Below are 21,904 nucleotides of genomic sequence, written 5' to 3' on the forward strand. Positions count from 1 at the left end.
AGATCTACCCAGATTCGCCCGCACTTTCTCTGTCCCGGGGCCTTGGGGCGCCATCGCGCCGGCGCCGATCAGGGGCGCCGCGCAACCATCTTTGTCCGCTGCCTCTTGCGCCCTGGGCGCAAGTTCGTTTCCCCCGTGACGATCCCCGTTCTTTTTTCCCCCTACCCTCTCCGGATCTCTACAACTAGCAATCTGGGGTCTTGGGTCTCAGGAGGGCTGGATAGAAGAGAAATATTAAGACTAGGATGGAGCCTCGCCCTGGGCTTGGAGATGGCTCCGAACCAGGTGGGATAAGGCAGACGAGCGAGGTTCCGAGCTGCTGCTCTCTGGCTGTCCGGAGCGCAAGGTGACTGGTTCTTTCCCAGCCAGGCCAAGTTCGAGCGAGGACACAAAGATGTGGACCTTTTTCCCTCCCTCTCACCTTGTCTCCCCCAGAGCAGAGACGCTTTCTTTCCAAGGAATTAGCCAGACACAACAACGGGAACCAGACGCCGATCCAGACGTGCCCGCCCCGCACACCCTGCCCCCAGCCTGCCCGCTCACCGGCTGCCGGGAACCCAATGGGGCTTGTCGCGGTTTGGATGGCAAATCGCCCACCGAACGCACACGCCCTGGTGCCCCTAGCCCGGTACCTCCATATCCCTCACAGCCTGCACTGGCCTTGGGCCCCCCTCAGCTGAGAGCTACAGTTCTGGTCGCGCCGCCAGGCAGCCAGACTGGACAGTAGCCCGGGGCTGTGTTGCCCTCGCCGGAGTCCCGGAGCTAGCACGCACGTCTCCCCCCTTCCCCCCACCCTGTCCCGCCACTACCGCGCACCCCGACTCGGCTGGTTCGCGGCCCTGCCTCCCCCAGTGCCGGGACCTCCAGCGAAGCGTCGGCACCCCAGCTGCCCAGCCTTCGCCCGCGTGCAGGACCCCGGAAGCCCTGGCCGTGCAGCTCTCGTTTGTCTTCGCAGCCTGTGCCCGCGCCCGACCCAGTGAGGACTCCGGACAGCAGCGGCCCCAGGACCACCGAGCTGATGGCGTCTTCGACACCTTCTTCGTCCGCAACCTCCTCGAACGCGGGAGCGGACCCCAACACCACCAACCTGCGCCCCACAAGTAGGTGCTGCCCCAGTTTCCTATCCAACGGTCTGCGGGGAAGATGAGGGCGCTGGGACAAGGGAGGCTGTACTGGCGGAAAGAGCAGGGGAGCGCGGCGATGATGGAGGATGGGAGACAAACGGGGCCCTGACCCGCGGCCCGGACAGAGGTCATTGGGCTCTCGGAGACATTGGGTGACTTCCAGGACACCGCAGAGCGAGGACCACGCAGGGTACGGGAATCGGCGATTGTTGGCGGCTTTGCGCTGGGGGAGGACGCGAGGCGAGTGTTGGTTCCGTTGTGTTGTGTGTGGTGGGGTTTTTTGTTTTTGTTTTGTCTGGTGAGAAACCAGTGCTGAGGGCAGGGAGCGGCGTGCGGGGCCGCCAGTCTCCGCGGAAAGGGAGTTTTCTGTCCCCGGGTTTCGTTGAGCCGAGATCTGACCTCCTCCCCTCTCTGCGCTGCGCTCCAAGTCTATAATCAGCGGAAATCTCGACGTTAATTGCAGCTTTTAGAAAACTCAGGGTCCCTAATTGCTCTAAATTTGTGTGAGCTATTGACGAGTGAGGCAGAAATCAGGGGCGGGGAAGGTGCGGAAACCTGCTGGAGGGAGCCCCGACATTCCGTGCAATTAATGACATCTCAGAGAAAAAGAGTGGGGGGTGGGGAGAGCAGGCAGCACCCTCAGTAACAAGAGGCGGAGAACTGGGAGCCAGCGAGACGTTGGCCTGGGCGCCTCGAGAAACATCCTCCTCCTTTTTCCGTGGCGGGAGCCTGGCCAGCAGGTGACCAGTACGGGAGAGAGGGAAAAAGGGGGACCAGCAAGGGAGGGGGACTATGCTTCCCCACCCTCAGGTCCACCAATGTTGAAACCAGCTCTAGAATCTGTTTGGAACCGCCTACCGCTCCAGAGGCATGCGCATGAGGGAATTGTTTTTCCAATTTGGAGTGGTGTCCCCCACCCCAAACCTCAGTCTCTGAGCTGCAGACAGCAACGCCCTCGGATGTCTATATAGGTGGCGTTTGGAGAGGCCTCCGTGGTTAGAGTACTTGTGGCTCTGCTTTTGTGGCACTTTCTAGAAGCGTGAGGAAACAGCGTCTTCATCAGCGAAGGTGGGGCGTGTTCCCCCAGGGAAGCACCCCTCCAACCCTTTGGACCCAGAGTAGCTCCCCAGTGGGAGGCCTTGACTTAAATCCTGGAGCCGCTTTCCAGTCCGCCTTGCAGCTCCCTCTTCCCGCCACCCAGGCAAGCTACAATTACCCACACAACAAAGAGCGGCTCGGCTCGGGAGAGCAGCCAGCCCTGGTGGCACGTGAGCCGGGTGAGGGCGGAAGGGCTGGCCCAGCAGGCCTGGAGAAACGCGAGGCCTGCGCGCCTTTTGTTTTTTGCTTTGGCCTCCATGGTTTTTTTTTTTTTTTTTCCTCCTGTTGGTCGCCACATTTCTGGCGCCCTTTTTGCAGTCCGGAGGACTTGGGCCACAGTTGTATTGGCCCTCTCTCCCCGCTACCGTCCCCCCCTCCGCCCGCCGCTGCTGCCCAGTGGCCCTTTTTTTTGGCCGGATGCTCAACCTCAGATCCGGGACCCAGGATGGGGCGAGGAACGGGGTCCACAATTGATCTGGCATGTCCGAAGTCATGCAGGTGGAGACAAGAAAGCCGAAGAGGCTGCTCCTGTGCCAGGAGCACGGCTGTGCGTCCCCCCCTAGCCCAGCGGTGGCGTCTGCACCCCATCCACTCCCACCCTCCCTTACAGACACACCCTCGATCACCCCACCCAGCTGGCTCTGCTTCTCTGCTTCTCTCTGCCCCGTCAAGGTCTCCTGGGACATGCCCCTGCTCAACCTGCGCAATCTTACCCTACCTCTTACTCCAGCAACCCCTGGGCCGGTCATGGAGCCCCCTCTGCCCTGGGCCCCTAGGTCTTCCCGACCCTGGCTGCATCAAAAAGGGCTCTCTCTCTCCTTTTCCCTTTCTTGCATTGTAACCCCCAATTCTGAAAGGCAGTGCCATTTCCAACTCCAATCTCCTGGCTGAGTGACCTTGGAAAACTTGTTTAACCTCTCCATTGTTTTGTTTTTGTGTTTTTATCCAGTGAGTCTTGGATCAGCACTCCCTCTCCTTGCTTCCTACGGTTGCCATGAGGATTAGATGAGATGTCAGAAATGAAAGCGCTTTACCCGCAGCAATGGCTCCTTACCCGCTTGCTATTATTATTATTAGGGCTTTGCTTTAGCATGCTTCCCTGGCACTGGAGCTCCATCTGTGACGCGCTGTTACCCGCGCCACGTCGGGATGTCTCCCCAGCCCTCTGGGGCTCTGCTGTGCCTCGGGTGTAATGGATGTCACTTTCCTTATCGCAGGCAACACTCGCGCCGCTGGAGGCGCAGGCCGTGGTGGGCTGGGGGGATGGGATGATGGGAGGCGCCTGCCTGGCTCTGCGGGATGGGAAGGAGATTTCTCGGTGTGCCCACTACAACGCCCTCGGGCTTCGCGGGCGCCGCGCTGCTTTCCGCCATCCTCGTTTGGAAAGCTGGCCCCGAAGGCAGGCAGACCCCGGGGAGTTTTTGAGAATAGCTTGGAACAGAAGGAAAGCCCGGCCGCCCTGGGTTGCAGCTCAAACCCAGAGGTAAAGCGCCCGATCCTAGTGGCCTCCGTCGGCTCAGGGCGGGGTAAGTCCGAGGGAAGGGTTAACCAGTGGCAGGTCGGGGAGAGGGGCCGCGGATGCGCGCGGGAGACGCACCATTGTCTCTCCGCCTCCCCGGCCTGCCCCAGGAGCAGCCATGCGAGCCCGATCACCTAGTCAAATACTATTTTTCACCCAATTAATTCCTGAACTCTTCCGCGACCCCATTTCATGCCAGTTTATTTTAAGCTGCCACTCGGCTGGAGACCCGCCAAGAAATTATGAGACGTTTCGGTCCCAGATGCCTCTGTGTTCCCCTTTCTGGGCCGCTGTGGTCGCCCTTCGGGTCTGTTGGGCCGAGACCCAACAGCCGGCACCGGGTCTGGCCGGTGGGTGCTGGGCAACCCGAGCGCCGGGGGCTGGAGCCTGGCCTTTGGCGCGCAAGGCCTGCCTGCTGCCCATTTGGACCCCGCCAAAGTGGCTGGCGGGAGCAGCAAGGGAGCGCGGTGGGGGCTTAGAGGGCATGAGTCTGTCAGTCCGCCCACTGGCCTGGTGCCTCGCTCCTTTCTGGAGAGCCTCGGGGAAGACCTCCAATCGCCAGGGGAATCTTTGCGCTCCACGCCGTTTCCCTCCCTTACCAACCTTCTCCTTTTTTCTCTCTCTCTCTTTCGTCCTAGCGTATGACACCTGGTGCGGCGTGGCCCACGGATGCACCCGAAAACTGGGGCTGAAGATCTGCGGTGAGTGCAAGGGCCCGGCGGGCAAGGGAATCCCGTCTTGGATCTGGTTTCCTACTGTAATGACAGCTCGACGCCCCGGTGGAGACGCTCGGCTGGAGGCCCTGACCCTCTTCTGCCCTGCGCTGTCGTGGCCGGAGGGGCAGTCTGCTCCGGAGGCCTTGACCCGGAGACCCCGCCAAAGGCCAGGGGCGCACGGTGCGGCTGCGGAAGCGCGAGCGCAGCGCCCCCGCGCGGCAACCCCGGGCTGCGGGGCCGCTCCGACCCGAGCGCTCTGCCCGCGGGTCTGCGAGGCGGCGCGGGAGCGGTGGACGCGCCCGGCCTTCCGGAAGAGCGGACTCCCGCGGCTCAAGCTGTGGCCGCCACCGCCCGCTCCCCTCGCCCCCTCTCCGCACCCTGTTCTGGCCTCGGGCTGCAGGTTGTCGCCCCGAGGTGCCGAACGAATTCGGATTTCGTTCCGTGGAGCCTCAGAGGCCCGGGGCCGGCCGGCCGCCGTATATTCTAGAAGGCGAGGAGGGCAGGGAAAGGCATGGGGCAGGCGGGCTGGGAGGACAGGGGTGTGTGGCACGGCTGGCAAACAGCCGGGAGGGCGAGAGGAGAAACAACTGCTCTCCAGACTCGTGGGTCTGACAAGAAAACGCCCAAGGGAGGGAATTGTTTTCAAAGGAGAACCCGAGGTTTGTTCGAAGGGGCACAGCCGAGCAGCCCCGGCTGAACAATGAGGACTGGCTGCGCTCGCCACGTTTTATCGCCTCGCATTTTCTCCAGCCTTATCGGGCCCCAAAATACGGACTGTCTGCTGGCGGGGGTAGAGAGCGGGGGAAGATTAACGAGGGGCTTATTAAAGAGCCATCCGTCAGCCGCTGCGCCGCGCCGATAGCGCTGGAGCCGGGGCCGGGGTCGCGCGCGGAGCGGGTGGGCGCGCGGTCACACCCCGGGCCCGGGCCGAGCAAAGAGGCGTTGTTTCGCGGCCGTGGGGTGCCTGCATTTCCGGGGCCCTTGGTGCCGCTCCCGCAGCAGTACTGGACAGGAAGGGCAGCCGGGGCTATACGGCCCGAACCCCCGCACGCGAGGCCCGCGGGGCGACGCCAGGGCCGGGTCCCCAGACCACCGAGCTTTGTTCTATAAATAGCCCCCGCCCACCCCGCCCCCACCGCCGCCGTTCGCGGCTTAATGGCCCGTTCCGCACGAGGTCCCCTCCGGGGCCCAGCGTTCGGCTTCTGCAGCCGTCATTGTCATGCAGCCGGGCAAGCAGAACCGAGTGAGCCCTGGGCGCGCGCCGCGGCCGGCTGAGGACTGGGCAGGGGCTGGCTAGAGGCGAGGTCCTTTCCTGCGGATCCCGGCCTTGGAGCGTGTGCGGGGACCCTCTGGGTCGGCGGAGAGCAAAGGTTTAAGCGCTACCCCGCCCCCCCGGAAGGGACAAGGGACGGCGGAGAAAGCACGTTCGCAGAGTCCAGGGGGTCCTTGAGTGGCACCGACTCCCGCCGCCCTCTGCCCACCAATGCCGGCCGGGAGGACGCTGAGACCGTTGGGGAGATCTTCCTTTTGGAGTTTCTTCCCTGCCTCTCGCCCCTTAAGCTCAGGAAAGTTGCAGTCCAAGTCCGCGGAGGCAAGCTGCCCCGTAGGCTTTATTCCACACTTTGGAAAGCCACCTCTGGCTTTCCATTGTAATCTGGTGGAGGCGGAGTGCAGCCTTTTGTTTTGGCCCTCGATCCACCCAGCCCAGCCCCCACCTCCCACCCCCCTGTCCACACTCACCCACCTCTCTAGACCTGGCCCTAGACCTTCAGGGACCCGCCTCCTTGACCTAGCACCATCCCGGTTGGTTTTTAGGCAGCAATGGGACTAATCATCCTCTTTTTCCACTTGCAAATCCATTGCCCCGGTTGATCCCCAGAGGATCCTCAGTGCCTTGCCAGTCCCCCCCTCCCCCCTAAGCCGGGGAATGAAGCTGCTAGGAGGGCCTGAGTTTCCCCTAGGGATACCCTTAGCTCTGGAGGCAGAAGCCCCATGGGAGAGTCATCAGCTAGAAGAAAACCAGGGTCTTGCCAAGAGCTGGAGAGTGGCTGCAGGCATGGTGGCGTGACCTACATAGAGTGAGTTGCCTGGATCCCTTAGCTCTGGCCCTGGGCCCTGCAGATTTCTCAGTGTGTCTGTCCTTGGGCTTCCATCTCTTATCAGTGCAGAGGCCCCAAACTTGCTGCCAGTTTCAACCCCCGAGCCATTGTAATTAGAGTGTGTTTAATTTTGTATTGGTTGACAAATCCTAAAAGTAGAGAGACCTCAAGTGTTCTATATTTCTGGTTTCTCTGGGAAAAGGTGGATGGGGAAGTCTGGAAGATGCTGCCAGCCCATGAGGATCAGACAAAGAACCTGTTCTCCAGAGCAGCAGCAGTTGGGTGCTGCAGCCTGGTGGGCAGAGAACACACTGGGCCTCAGCCCCAGGCCCATTTATGCTGTGCACAGCTGGAAAGCCCCACTTGGAAACAACAGCTGGAGCTGGGTGCTGTCTGGGACCATACGCACTCACCTGGGTTCCCCTAGTGAGTTTGAGGAACCAGGACCAGAGCTGCCCTCCGCCCACTAAACAGGTGGAGTCATGGCAGGGCACACTACCAAGTCTCCCCATGGGGCTGCCCAGGATGCTACCAGTTGAGCTCGGCTCTCCTCTTTTCTTTTTTGCTTCTAAGAATGCAGAGCTTAAACTAGGTCCTCATAGTTGAGGTGCAGAGTGAGAGACCGTACGGTCTGCCCCAGTCTCAGAGGCCCTGCATCCAAGACCCCTTACTTGCTCAGGCAGTTGTCACAACCTCAGTGTCATCTACTACCTCTTCATCCTTGAAGGAGCAGGAACTCCTTCCAGTACCTCTCAGAGGAGAGGCCTAGGGGTCTTTGACCTGCTTGGAGAGTCAGGATAGTTTAGAAAACAAATATCTTCCTAAACAAAGTAAAAGAAGTGGCAGTATACATTAAAAGTGCCTGTCCGCAAATGGATGGGATTTTTTCCAAGATTTATTTATTTATTTGAAAGGCAGAGTTACAGAGAGAGAAAGAGAAGCGGGGGGGGGGGGGGGAGGTCTTCCATCTGCTGGTTCACCCCCCAATTGACCACATCGGCCATAGCTGCGCCGATCTGAAGCCAGGAGCCAGGAGCTTCCTCTGGGTCTCCCACATGGGTACAGGGGCCCAAGCACCTGGGCCATCCTCTACTGCTTTCCCAGGTCATAGCTGAGAGCTAGATCAGAATTGGAGCAGCCAGGACTCAAACTGGTGCTCATATGGGATGCCAGCACTGCAGGCAGTGGCTTTACCTGCTATGCCACAGCACTAGCCCCAAATTGATGGGTTTTGATGAAAATTATAAGGCAGTGTAGTAAGTGTGCCATTCATAATTTCAGGATTTCATGAAAATGCTGATTCCCAAGGCACTACAGGAAGTGTGGTCCAGGAATGGGATGCAAGGCTAAAGTCAGGTCCTCAGGTTCATCTCTCAGCCCCATCAGGACTTCTCTGGGAGAGCCCATGCCAAAACCTTTTTTTGGAGACAATGTCCAAAGTCTGAACTGAGTTCCTGCTCCCTGCCGCTGCCTGGAGGAACGGGGTTTCTAAAGGGGTTCTCAAGTGGTGGTGGTAGGGGAGGGATCAAGGCTTTCCTAGGGAATGAATCAGAAGCCCAGAGATCTGAGACGACACAGTAGGGGTCCAGGTGGGCAGAACCTCACCCCCATTAAGGCCACATGGATTTGGCCTTTCCAGCCTGGCAAATTCCATCCTCCCTGATTTGGAAGAGGGCAGAAGATTCAGAGTTCAGGAGCCAGGTGATCCTTCATCCTTTTGGTAAAGGAAGCTGGCTGCTGGCTCTGGTCTCAGGATTTGGAGGAGGAATCCAGAAAGTAAAAGAGGGGGAGGGAAAAGAGAAAGGATGCAACCCTCAGCTATTATGGTAGACATATACCCCACCCCACCCCGCCCTGTCCTGCCCTGCCCTGCTGTGTCCTTTTGGCCTTTACTGAGGAGCTTCAGAGGTGTCTCTGCCTTCATACTCCTCCCTCCAAAAATAGAGGCTGGCTCCTATGTCAGGGAGGGTCCTCATCCCCCTCCCTGCAGGCCCCCTCCACCCACCACACTGAACCGCAGCCCTAGGGAAGTCAAGCCGAGTGCCCCAGATTCACTCGCCTGTCCTTACGCCTCCTGGGACTTTCTTCCAAGCCTGCCTTGTGGTGTGTGTGACTCCCCGAGGAGCTTGATCTCTACAGAGACCACTCTGGGGTCACCAACAAGCTTAGAACTTGAGTCCTCTGCTCAGGGTCATTCTGGGCTAAGGCCGAGGCTGCATTAGAGGAGGAGACTCTGATGGCGGAGGGCTTTGCAGGCCCAGCGCCCCGCAGAGGATGGAGGCGAGGGGAAGGTGGTGGTAGATTCTCCAGCCCTGTTGGCTCAACCCTGCTTCTTGGTTTGCTGCTAGTGTTGTCCCAGCTGGTCATTCCAGGCCAGAGAGATTTCTGCTCCCTCTGAGGGGCCCAGGTGAGGGGTTGTGGATCCCATCCTGGGCTCAGAATTCATCGGGGGCGGGGGGAGCAGTTCTTGGATGGCTTTCCAGCTTTATGACAGTTTCGGTCACCGTCTGCCAGGCTGGGTGCCCTTGGTGTGTGCGTGTGTGTGTGTGTGTGTGTGTATGGAGGGGGGGGCAGGGGAGGAATCTGTCCAAGTCCACAGCAAAGTGCTGTTAGACAACAGGTGCTGCTGCGAACTGAATGCTTAAGACTTGAAGTTCTCCTGTGTCTTTCCCCAGTACCTTTATTCAAAGGCAGGGAGTCGTACAGGAAAAGTTACCCTTATATTGAATCCTGCGGGTGTTAGTGCTGCTAGAGGGAGGCATGTTTCCTAATCCCCATTGTTGGACCTGACCCTCCTCCCTCTGCTGTCCTCCCCCTCCTCCCTAGGCTGTGCTCCCCCCTCTCCCTGGTGTCCTCTTCCCTCTGCTGTCCTCACCACCCCTCCCGTCTGTCCGCTGTGGTCGCGTAGCCCTGAAGCCCAGAGCTGGGAGCTGTCCTGAGCCGGGGTCCCTGCCCACGAAGCGGGCCGGGGGCTGGCTGCTGGAGCGGAAGCTGTCTGACTGACAGTTCTCAGCTCCCGGTCACGCCCAGGGAGGAGAACGGGCTTCGCTTACTGTCCCCCTCGTTGCGCATGACTGGGTCCGTGCCGCTGACGACATTTGGCACGCCCCTGCCCCCCGAAGGCCAGCGGTGCCAGAGCCATTCTCTGTCATTCCCGGAGCGAGCGAGCGCTCGGCCCGATCTGGCAGCTGAGCCTCGGCGGCGCCTGGGAGGTCGCACCCTCCCTGACCTAGCCTCTCGCGCCTTAGGCTTTTTGCAAAGGACCAACAGCCTGGAAGAGAAGAGCCGCCTCGTGAGCGCCTTCCGGGAGAGGCAGTCCTCCAAGAATCTGCTCTCCTGCGAGAACAGCGACAGGGAGGCCCGCTTCCGGCGCACCGAGACCGACTTCTCCAACTTGTTCGCTCGAGGTAGCTAGCCCTCCCCTGCCTGGCCCTGGGCCCGCCCGCCGGCTCCTCACTCCTAGCCGGGTGTCTTCATTTGTTTCCTGAAATTTTACTTCTTTCAACAAGAAATGCCTTCCCTGAAGCCTCATGCAATTGCTTTTCCCACACCGGACAACAGCAGCCTCCCTGCTTCCCTAACTGCTCCCTTGGTTTGGGAGCTGGGTGAGGGCAGCCAGTGATGGTCTGCTCAGAAAAGACACTCATGGGGACAGAATCTTAGAACCCAAAGCAGTCTTACCCGTGAGAAAAAAAATCCAGGGAATCCCTCGGTAGCACTTGTCCCCAAGCCTGGGCAAAAGAGTGACAGTGATGCCGTCCCCCCCCCCCCCACCACCACCACCCCCAAAGCTGTATTCTGGGCCTCATAACTGAGACTGTCCTGAAACTCATTTTCCTTCTAGAGATCTATCGATCGATCTATCTATCATCTATCTATCTATCTATCTCATTCCAGCTGCCCCTGTAGCACTGGTCTCAAGGTGCTGTACCAGCTCAGAGGTGGACCTGCCTCCACCCCTTCCATTCATTCTCTGCAGGGCCACAGGGACCAGACTAGAACATTTAACAAGACATGGCCAAAACCTCAGAGAGAATCCAGGGAGCACACAGAGCATCAGCCTGCTTTTGACTATGGGACTCAGTAGGGACTCCCCCACCTCTCTTCCCTGCCTGAGAACACCACAAAGACTGACCCTCTTTGGGGAGCATCTGAGCCTCTCTCCAGAGCTGCCTTGCCTTCTCCCTCCGCAGACTGAGCACAGCAAAGGTACAGGGGCACCCCTGGTCCCAAGGTAGTATGACAGGAGTTCCCTCCATCGCACGCCTCACAGGGGCCCATCCAGCCTGCAAATGGACAAGTGCAGCAGGCAGGTCACTCACAGCATCCATCGCACAGGTGAGCAGCCTCACTATCAGAAAATTCTTGAACCCCAGAAAGGGAGTGCAGCACTGCTGGCGATGCGGTCCGTCAGATGCTCTGCACACGCACATGCCAGAATGAGGTTCAGCAGGTCAGGATACTGAGGCTGATGAGTGGGATCTTGGGCCCAAGGTTGGGGAGTCAGGTGACAACTACTCATTGACTCCTTGCCCCCCTCTCCCCAGATCTGCTTCCAGCTAAGAACGGGGAGGAGCAGACCGTGCAGTTCCTGCTGGAGGTAGTAGACATCCTGCTCAACTATGTCCGCAAGACGTTTGATCGTTCCACCAAGGTGCTGGACTTCCATCACCCACACCAGTTGCTGGAAGGCATGGAGGGCTTCAACCTGGAGCTCTCCGACCATCCCGAGTCCCTGGAGCAGATCCTGGTTGACTGCAGAGACACCCTGAAGTATGGCGTCCGCACAGGTGAGGGGGGGCTCGCACCTGCAGCTTGCACCTGCCCTCCCTCCCGCCCTCGTCAGTGGTGAGGACAGCAAGCTCACATTGAAGGAGAAATGCAGTCTTGGTGAGAGAAGGCAGAGAAGTTCTTAGAGATCCCAAAAGCAACAGCCCTGGGCAGTAACAGCTGGAGGAAGGCCCCAACCCTGGCGAAAACTCATCGCTCTTTCTTGTGAAATTAGGTTTAAAAGATGCAGATGCATGGTGCTAAGGCAACTTTTGTATAAAGAGTTTTTAGTCTTGGTTGGAAGCCATTTAACACCAAGGGGAAGCAGAGTGACCCAGCCTCTTTTCTTGCCTCCGTGTTCATGTCTGTTTCATTCTGATAAATCTCACCTGCCCTTCCCCATCCTGATGCTGGGGAAACAGGATCTGCTTCCCTCCCTTCCCGCGTCTGTTTCCTAGGGCTGCCATTACACATTGCCCAAACAGGTGGCTTGAAACAGCAGGCATTTATTCTCTCACCATGCTGGAGTTTGAAAGTTCTGGCGATGTCCCCTGGCTTCTCCCAGCTCCTGGTGCTTGTTGTGGACATTCCTTGGCTTGCATATGCATCGCTCCAGTCTCTGCCTTATCCTTCCCTGGCCCTCTCCACTGTGTGTGTGTCCAAGTTTCCCTCCTCCCATAGGATGCTAGTCTGTCTTAGTGTCCCTATCCCCTCCCTGCCCCAATCCAGCAGGACTTCATCTCCACTGCATTACGTTTGCAAGCACCCTATTTCCAGACAAGATCACATTCATGGAAGCGGGGTGAGGACTTCAACACAGCTTTCTGAAAGATACAGTTCAGTTCATACCACCTTCTGGCTAGGCCAGAAAGTCTCACACACACATGCACACGTGGTCACACACATGCATGCACACACACAGACATAACCTTTCCAACCTCTGAAATATAGACCCTCTGAGTCACTAATCCTGTTTCCAACTGTGAGTTCTTGGGGTCATCCTCTTGCCTCCTTTACCTCATACGGGAGCCCTCTCTAGCCAGCAGTCCTGGCCAGAGTACTTTCCAGTTGCCTCAAGTTCAAGGACGTTTTGGATGTACCTAAGCCCAGGTTTGAGGCAGTGTTTTCTTCTCTCCAGCCTGAGCTCTGGGGTCGCTAGGTCTACAGGAAGTCACAGGACAGAAGAGGATTTCCCAAGGCCACAGCTCGCAGCCCCTTGTTCTTTTTCCTCCCTTCTCTCTGCTGTGCCTTTATTCCCTCTCACTCTTAGTCACTTGAAGATAGATTTAAGATACAGACTGGAGAGGCCGGTGGGATGGAGCTGAGTAAGGCTATTCGGTGTCAAAACCAAAATGTTGCAATGAAATAAGAGAGTGGCCAGAGAAGTTTTTTTTTTTTTTTTTTTTAAGATTTATTTATTTATTTGAAAGTCAGAGTTACACAGAGAGAGGAGAGGCAGAGAGAGAGAGAGAGGTTTTCCATCCATTTGTTCACTCCCCAATTGGCTGCAACGGCCAGAGCTGTGCCGACCCGAAGCCAGGAGCCAGGAGCTTCTTCCAGGTCTTGCATGTGGGTGCAAGTCCTTGGGCCATCTTCCACTGCTTTCCCAGGCCATAGCAGAGAGCGGGATCGGAAGTGGAGCAGCCGGGACTCGAACCGGCGCCCATATGGGATGCTGGTGCTTCAGACCAGGGCATTAACCCACTGTGCCACAGCACCGTTCCCCTAGAGAAACTTTTTAAAGGAATCCCAAATAGCATTTGAGGTCCACCAATACCGCGGGAATAAGGATAGCTCATTAAGTAACTGCTGGGTGGACAAGACCCGATCACAGCTACATCCTCTGTGTCTGGTTTTAAGGAGAAGCACTCCTATCAGTTTAGTGCCATCTCATCTTGGTCTGGCAGCTACACCTATTCCTGATGGAGACCAGGTCACATTACGTGGATGGATTAGGAAGAACCAGAATTCCCTATGTTTGTTTTAGCTTGACTTGCTTTGGGCCAGTGTATTTTATTTTCTCAGTCACGCTATACACATTTTCTCAGAAACATGAGAACCACACATGAGGGTACTTCAAAGAGTTCCTGGAGGGACATTTGGCAGAGTGATTAAACCTTCTCTTAGGACCTCCTCATCCGATAGCACATGCCTGGGCTCAAGTTGCAGCTCCACTCTCCATCCCCACTTCCTGCTAATGTGTCTCCTGGGAGGAAGCAGGTGTTTGCTCAGGGGTTGAGTCTCTGCCACTGACGTGGGGGACACAGACTGAGTTCCTTGCTCCCGGCTTCAGCCTGGCCTAGCCGGGGATGTTGTAGGCATTTGGGGAGTGAACCAGTGGATGGAAGCACGCTCTCGCTCTCTCTCTCTCTTCTCTCTCTTCCAAAGAAACAAAATCGAAACAATTTTTTTTAAAGTTCATGGAAAATGCACATTATCATATAACTGTTTTCTACAAACTTTTCATAGTACCTTCATATTTTTGTCCTGAAAAATGTTGTCCCTCAGAGAAAAACACGGGACTTTATCATCACAAATTCTCATATCAGGGGTGAAGCTGAAGGCTCTTCTGGCCAGGCAAAGCCTGGACTGTCAGGAGTGCAGTGTGTGAAGCCACTCCGGGATTCAGCCTGCACCGTCCATTGCTGTTCTTCAGAGCTGTAGCTGACAGCAAATATTTGCGTGTGCAGGGTTTGTAGTTTTCCGAGCACCATGGCGCCTTCTGCTGCATCTCATTTTGACCCTGCAAAAGCGACTTGTGCTGGCACATCAATGCGCATAGCTCCTGGTTGTGGGTCTGTGATCTAGAAGTAGATACCAAAGTGATAGAGCAAACCCCATGTGTAGCTACACACATGGGCAATTTTTTTTTTTTTTTTTTTTTGGACAGGCAGAGTGGACAGTGAGAGAGAGAGACAGAGAGAAAGGTCTTCCTTTGCCGTTGGTTCACCCTCCAATGGCCGCCGCGGCCGCCGCATTGCGGCCGGCGTACCACACTGATCCGAAGGCAGGAGCCAGGTGCTTATCCTGGTCTCCCATGCGGGTGCAGGGCCCAAGCACTTGGACCATCCTCCACTGCACTCCCGGGCCATAGCAGAGAGCTGGCCTGGAAGAGGGGCAACCGGGACAGAATCTGGTGCCCCGACCAGGACTAGAACCTGGTGTGCCGGTGCCGCTAGGCGGAGGATTAGCCTATTGAGCTGCGGCGCCGGCCATGGGCAATATTTTTTAAGATATCAGTGTATTAATTGCTCAATCCACATAATGGTTTGGTTTTAGTAGTGAGAACCATCTGATGGGGTTATAGCCTACACAGGGATGATGAGGCATTTGGAAATTCTTGACAAGTTAACAAAAGACATTTTTTTCTTTTTTATTTGACAGGTAGAATTATAGACAGTGAGAGAGAGAGAGAGACAGAGAAAGGTCTTCCTTCCGTTGGTTCACCCCCCAAATGGCTGCTACAGCCGGCGCTGCACCAATCCGAAGCCAGGAGCCGGGTGCTTCCTCCTAGTCTCCCATGCAGGTGCAGGGACCCAAGCACTTGGGCCATCCTCCACTGCCCTCCCGGGCCACAGCAGAGAGCTGGACTGGAAGAGGTGTGACCAGGACTAGTACCCGGCGCCCCAACCGGGACTAGAACCCAGGGTGCCAGTGCTGCAGGCGGAGGATTAGCCAAGTGAGCCACGGCGCCGGCCCATTTTTTTCTTTTTAAGATTTATTTATTTGGGAGAGGCACAGACAGAGAAATTTTCCATCTGCTACTTCACTCCTCAAGTACCTAGAGCAGCCAGGGCTGGGCCAAGGCAAATCTAGGTGCCAGGAACTCCATCTGAGTTTCCTGCATGGGTGTCGAGAACCTAAGTCCTTGAGCCACCTTCTGCTGCCTCCCGTGCAGATTATAGGAAGCTGGAGCAGAAACAGAGTAGCCAGGACTTAATCTAGGCACTGCAAAGTGGAATGCGGGTATTCAAAGCAGCGGCTTAACCTGCTGCGCCACAGCACCTGCCCCCACAGACTTCTTCAAAGAAAGAACCAGCATATGGTGTTCTGCCAGCTACAAATCAGCCCTCGGTCACAGCAGCTACTTAGGTGATTTGTAGATACACCAGACTTTCTTGGCTAGTCCTTCTTTAACTTTTTATTACAGAAAAAATGTCTTAAATTGCATTTTCATGTTTGAGAGGTAGACAGATAAAGGGAGAGAGTGCACTCCTGTGTACTGGGTCACTCATCAAATGCCAGCAACCACCGGGCCTGGACTAGGAGCCAAAGCCAGGGGTTGGGGTCTCAATCTAGGTCTCCCTCGTGGGCAGCAGAAACCCAATTACTCGAATCATCACTGCTGTCTCCCAGAGCCTGCACTGGCAGGGAGGTAGAGGCAGGAGCCAGAGCCGGGTAGTGAACCAAGGCACTCTGATGTGGGACACAGGCATCTTAATGACTTGGCTGAGCACCTGCTGCTATCCTGGCAAAATTTAAAACTATACAAAAGTAGAATCATATAATGAACCCTATATACCCAATACCCAGTTTATTATCAACTCCAGATAATTTTGTTTCACCTGTACCTCCAACCACTTCCTTCTCTTCTGTATTATCTGGAAGCAACTCTCCAACATAATATTATTGATCCATAAATAGTCCTCATCCTCAAGAACTCTCTTAACAAAAGGCATAACCACAGAGTCATTGTTATACCTGAAAACATTCACAAAACGTACAGTTCCTTAATGTGAAATATTCAGTGTTCAAATTTCCAACCATCTCATGAATGTATAAATATTAATTTTTATAATTCTTTTGAAGGAGAATCTAAGTTCTTCATGTTGCAGTTGGTTGATACGTCTCATAATCAATAGTTTCCCGCTCCACTCCTTTTCTTCCCCCTTACAGTTTACTTGTTGAAAAACTTTTCCTTAAAAAACCAAAAACTTTTTTCCTCAGCCTAGTTGAGTTTAGGTGCTGCTCAGTATCATATATATCATCTGTTATTTTTATGGAATATAGAGAATTGAAATTGAAATTAAAACTAGGTTATTTTGTTACTTGATAGAAATTCTGAGCTCAGATTTTGGGAGGCACAAGGTTGTAGCCATCAGCTAAATGTAAGGTCTGGGGGGACTTTGAGTCCTGTGTATTTCAGTGGGCAAAGAGTTTGTCTTTTGTCTCTGCCATGTGAAGTTGTTTTTATACATTATCAAAAATATGATTGCATTTATTTATGGTTCATTCCTTCCTTAACGTGAAATATTTGTTAAGAGTTTTCAGATGGGGTATCATGGAAGTATTTTAATGGATTTCAACAACCTCTGTTACGTTGCAGGAGTTGTCATGGATTCTGTTGGCACTGAACAAACGAGTAAAATAGAAGAGTTTAAGCTATTTGGAATAGTGTACACGATCATCTGGAATCCAGTTGCATACTTATGCTGTTTATTGTTTATTCCACTTTTATTTATCTATTTTGAGGTCTCCTGAGAGGCAGAGCTTGGTCTCTTCTGATATCATCATAGTCCGGATGTCCTGAATGAGTCTCACTCCCATCTAGGGAAGACCAGGCATCCTCAGGGGATTAGGAGCAGGAACACTCACACACTAGCTCCCTGGCAGTCATTTCAGAGGCAAAGGCAATTTCCACTGGAAACCTAGGCGTCAGCATATCTTCCTAGCACCAGTTCTCTGTCATACCTCCCTAGATAATCTATTGTGTTGACTCCTTCGTGACAGCTGAGCCAAGCCTGCTGATGTGGAGTTGAGTTTTCTGGTGAACGCCAAGTTGGCCAACAACCCTGAATTTGCTAGGCACAAAGCCTGCTAAAGCAGACTGTGGGTCGCACAGGCCTTAAGAGTTGTGAAGCCATAACAGTTATTTCTCCAGCAACTCAGTGGGTGAATGAGGCTGACTCTGCCCTAGCGAAGATGCTAGGGTGAGCTCAACAATAAATTTAGTTTAATGGGCACCTGATTATGTATGGGCAAAACACACTCTGCTTGATGTCATATGTGTCATAGAGCCCCATGGAGTGATGGATGCTGGCAGCGTCAGCACTGGAGCTGGTACTTACCCCAAGCTTGGCTTGGCCCACAGAGCGAAGAACCCTCTCGGAGGCCTACAGCCTCTTCTCTATCAGCAAATCTTGATTTGGAGATTTAAAAACTTTGAGATTTTTAAGTAGGGGGAAAAGTCAGGATAAACTACATCCTCTTTTGTAATGAAAAAAAAAAAATGTGAAATAAGAGTTTGTCCTGAAGTCAACAAGCAAAATATTGGAAAGCATCATTAGTTGCATGATTTTGGATTTTTTTTTTAAAGCATGATGCTTCAGAAACCTAGAAATTTGGGAGGCATCATTAATGCTAAGGGTTTTCATAGAGTGGGTCAACCTTCCCTTTCTCCAATATCCTTGGGTAGCTCTGATAGACCACTGGGATGGAGGTTGGATGAATGTTGCCCAATGGGAGAAGCCTTCTGCTTTGAAGATAGATTGAAAAATCCAGATTTGCGTTGATGCTTGCCTATTACTCTTCTCTCTAGGTCATCCTCGATTTTTCAACCAGCTCTCCACTGGATTGGATATCATTGGCTTAGCCGGCGAATGGCTGACATCAACTGCCAACACTAATATGTAAGTCCCACATATTCCACGGTCATGATGTATGACTATGGCTTGTTTCTTTCCAAATCCAATGCCAATGGTCCTATTTTATTAAAGTTGCCTTGGTCATCTTTTCTCTCAGAATCCTTTAGGTTTATCACCATTCTGCTTTAATAGCACATACATATAAACTATTTTTGAATTGAATAATGCAACTTCAGGAAAATGTTTAAGAGAAGTAATAACTCTAACTTTCAAAGTTTAGTGTGAAATTTGATGTTCAAAGGCTCCATTTCTCTGAAGAGTACATGTAAAAGGTCAGGTTGTGGTGTTTGATCTCGGTTTCCTTTTCCCATTCAAGCACGTGGCCCTTACTGTTCAGGTCACATTTCCTCTATAAGTAAAGCTTCCTCAAAGCCACAAACTTACTGCTCCACTTAAAATTCTGAAGCACCATTCAGCTGGTACTGATCCACTGGATATTCCTTTCAAAATTGCTGACTGTTTTTCTGAATTTGACATTTATTTCCCCATACTTGTGTGTGTAGACAAAGCCCTTGTTTGTTTCTAAGTTCTTGTAAATTTATATGAAACTGACTGTAGGGTCCAGAGAGGGCAAATATTGCTCGGGGTGGTTTTCACGGGGTCCCCTTCAAGTTTCCTCCATGTGCGTATGCCCTAGGGGCAGCCAGGTCAGCAGGTGACAAATCCTGGTGAGTTCTGTCCTTTCTCTCAACACCAGACCATGCATCACATTCTACTAAAACATTCAGGGGCAAATAATGAAACATATTTCTTCCAATGATTTAATAATAACCATGTAAGAATTATATGAGGATTACTCACTATAGAATATTGAGAAACTAGCCACCTGCTTTAGAAGTTCACAGTAAAGTAGATTGTGAAAAATGAATTTAGGTGAAAGGGTGGTATTGTTTAAAATGAGAAATTCCAGTTGACATCAAGATAGAATGAAAGTTATTAAAGCTCAAGGTATTCTATTTTTTCTTTAACAAACTACTACCAGCCAAATTCTGAAAGGCGTTTAAAAATTATATACTGATGCCTGTGTGTTCGAAAGTTGTTTAAGGCGATGGCCAAGATCCTTAACTACATTCAGAAAAGTTTCTGTTAGCTAAGGATTCCTGCTTTGTATGATAATTTAAAATGACAATGACAAATTTTAAAAAGTAAATGTGACAAGTGAAGCCTTTCGTGCTGAAAGCCATACAAGATTAAACTGATTGAAAAGTGAAAATGGTTTTCATGCTCCCTGCTCACAAGTCATGGTTGACATCACAGGGTGTCCATGCAGATCACCGACACTCCAAAGGGCCAATGGCAAGTTAAGTCAAAGACGCAATTGCTTGGATGATGGCCTTGAACAAAACACTTCCTTCTGTGGTCTTTACTGTATTATGATTTGTGATGTAGAAATAAACTAGTGAGTATAGACACCATAATCTACTAATTTTAACTTGAAAACAGACAGTAACATTTAGTTGTAGTATCTAATACTAAGGATCAATATAAATTAGAAAATACAGAGTTTGTTTTTTTTTAAGTCACCTATTTGGAAAATACTTGAAAAAAAGCAAAGTGAAAGGGACCAGCGTGTGGTGCAACAAGTTAACCTGCCACCTACAGTACCAGCATCTTATATAAGCACTGGTTTGCATTCCTGCTGCTCCACTTCCAATCCATCTCCCTGCTAATCTGCCTGGGAAGGCAATGGAGGATGGTCCAAGTTCTTGGGCCCCTGTACCCATGTGGGAGACCTGAATGGAGCCCCAGGCTTCTGGCTTTGGCGTGGTCCAGCCCTGACTGTAGCAGCCATCTGGGGAGTGAACCACCAGATGAAAGATCTCTTTCTCTCTCTGTCTTTCCTTTTCTCTGTAACTCTGCCTTTCAAATAAATAAAATTTTTTTAAAATTGATTTATTTATTTGGAAGGCAGAGTTAGAGAGAGGAAGGGAGGCAGAGGTAGAGAGAGAAAAGTCTTCTGTCTGCTGGTTCACTCTCCAAATTATTACAATAGCCAGGGCTGGGCCACGCTGAAGCCAGGAGCCAGGATCTTCATTCAGGTCTCCCACATGGGTGCAGGGGCCCAAGAACTTGAGCCATCTTCTGCTGCTTTCCCAGGCACATTAACAGGGAGCTGGATCAGAAGTAGAGCAGCTGGAACTTGAACTGATACCCATATGGGATGCTGGCACTGCAGGTGGAGGCTTACCCCACTATGCGACAGCACTGGCCCCAAAGAAAATAAATCTTTAATAACAGCAACAACAAAAAAAGTGCATACTCATGAAGGCCCAAGTATACATATTAACACAGACACCAGATTCCTCAACGTTTTCCGGTATTGTATTCTGCAAGGATCTTAGCTGCAATTTCACAGTATATAAGCTCAAGGTAAATAAAAAGAACTCAACCCTTTGAGCCAAGTCTTTCTTCAACCTGAAAAATCCCACAAATTCTCCTTTTCTTGTCTGTGTTCATAAAATCAAAGTCCCCTACTCCTCTCTTACATCAGCCCAGCCACGAAACACTAAAATATGCCCCAGCCATCCGAGGTCAAGGCCAGTTCAACTACATGACATGTAGTACTTGCAGCTGCACTGAACAGTAGATATTTATAAAATATGATGTGATTCCAACAGATCGATAGAGAAGGTTATTTAAAATAGGGAAACAGTTTCTGTCAGTTCTGGAGACAAGGCACGGTCTGAAGATGTAATTGCCATTACCTAGAGATTGTTCTGAGCCGGTTCCCCAGGCACGCATGCAGTGTGGGAGCACTGTAGCAGCTCTGCAGGAACGCTGTGCCCTTGTTGCAATGCCTTCTTCAGCTGGGAGTGGTGTGGACCGTGAGCGGGGGAAAGCATGGCAGAGGAGCCTACCTCTCTTTAAAGAACACAACTTAGTGATCTACTCGCTTCTTTGACCTGCACTCTCATTGACTTTGAAAAAAATGATTTCTTTATTGGTTTGATTGATTGATTGAATGAATGATTGAAAGGCAGAGAGATTTTCCATTTGCTGGTTGATCCCCAAATGCTGGCAACAGCCAGAACAGGGCCATGCTGAAGCCAGGAGCTTGGACCTCAATCCAGGATTCCCACAGAGGTGGTAGGAACACAGTGTGTGAGCCATCATCATTGCCTCCCCAGATGCACGTTAGCAGGAAGCTAGAATTAGAAGCAGAGCTGGGGGCCTGGTGCTGTAGTGTAGAAGGTTAAGGCTCCTCCTGCAGGGCTGGCATCTCATATGGGTGCCAGTTCGAGTCCCGGCTGCTCCACTTCCAATCTAGCTCCCTGCTAACACATCTGGAAAAGCAGCACAGGATGGCACAAGTGCTTGGGTTCCTGCCACCCATGTGGGAGACCTGGAAGAAAATCCTGGCTCCTGGCTTTGGATCGGCCCAGCTCTGATCATTGTGGCCATTTGGGGAGTGAACCAGCAGATGGAAGATCTCTCAGTCTCTGTGTTTCCCTCTGTCTGTAACTCTGCCTTTTGAATAAAATAAATAAATCTTAAAAAAAAAAAAAAATAGAAGCAGAGCTGGGACTCAGACCCAGGCACTCCAGTGTAGGACGTGGGGGGTCTTAACAACTGCACCAAACACCCACCTTTCATTGATTTGGCGTAGTCATCGATAACAGAGAATAATAGCTCTCCTCCTCAATACAGTCTTTGTAAAAGAACTCTCCCAAATCCTAATTCAAGTGGCATAGTATAAGGTGTCTGACTATTACAAAAGAAAGAACGTCTTATGTTCACGCTCTTAGACCTGCCTGTGCATACAGCTCTCAAACATACAAACATTCTTTCAAGTGAGGACCCAGTGAAGAGCCAAAGAACACTTTGCAAATGTGTGGTCACCTAAGGCATGTTCCACTCCTTCTTTCCAAAACAAGGCCGCCAAGCACAATTGTGCAGGTTGAACGGTGCCCCGGTATGAACAGCAGCAGCCTGC

At 52.7% G+C, this 21,904-nt stretch overlaps 1 protein-coding gene across 1 annotated transcript in view; it reads left to right on the forward strand.

Annotated features, from left to right (window-relative positions):
• Positions 1-994: 994 nt before the first annotated feature.
• The window catches only part of GAD1 (glutamate decarboxylase 1), a 39,792-nt gene continuing 18,882 nt past the window's right edge, over positions 995-21,904 (forward strand). The window contains exons 1-5 of the mRNA XM_062200340.1: positions 995-1,100; positions 4,380-4,442; positions 9,805-9,963; positions 11,104-11,346; positions 17,865-17,955. Coding sequence (XP_062056324.1) covers positions 1,019-1,100; positions 4,380-4,442; positions 9,805-9,963; positions 11,104-11,346; positions 17,865-17,955 — 638 coding nt within the window. The 5' untranslated portion in view covers positions 995-1,018. The remainder of the gene's footprint in view (positions 1,101-4,379; positions 4,443-9,804; positions 9,964-11,103; positions 11,347-17,864; positions 17,956-21,904) is intronic.

This window comes from Lepus europaeus, chromosome 1 (genome assembly GCF_033115175.1).
Source record: "Lepus europaeus isolate LE1 chromosome 1, mLepTim1.pri, whole genome shotgun sequence".
Lineage (NCBI taxonomy): Eukaryota > Metazoa > Chordata > Mammalia > Lagomorpha > Leporidae > Lepus > Lepus europaeus.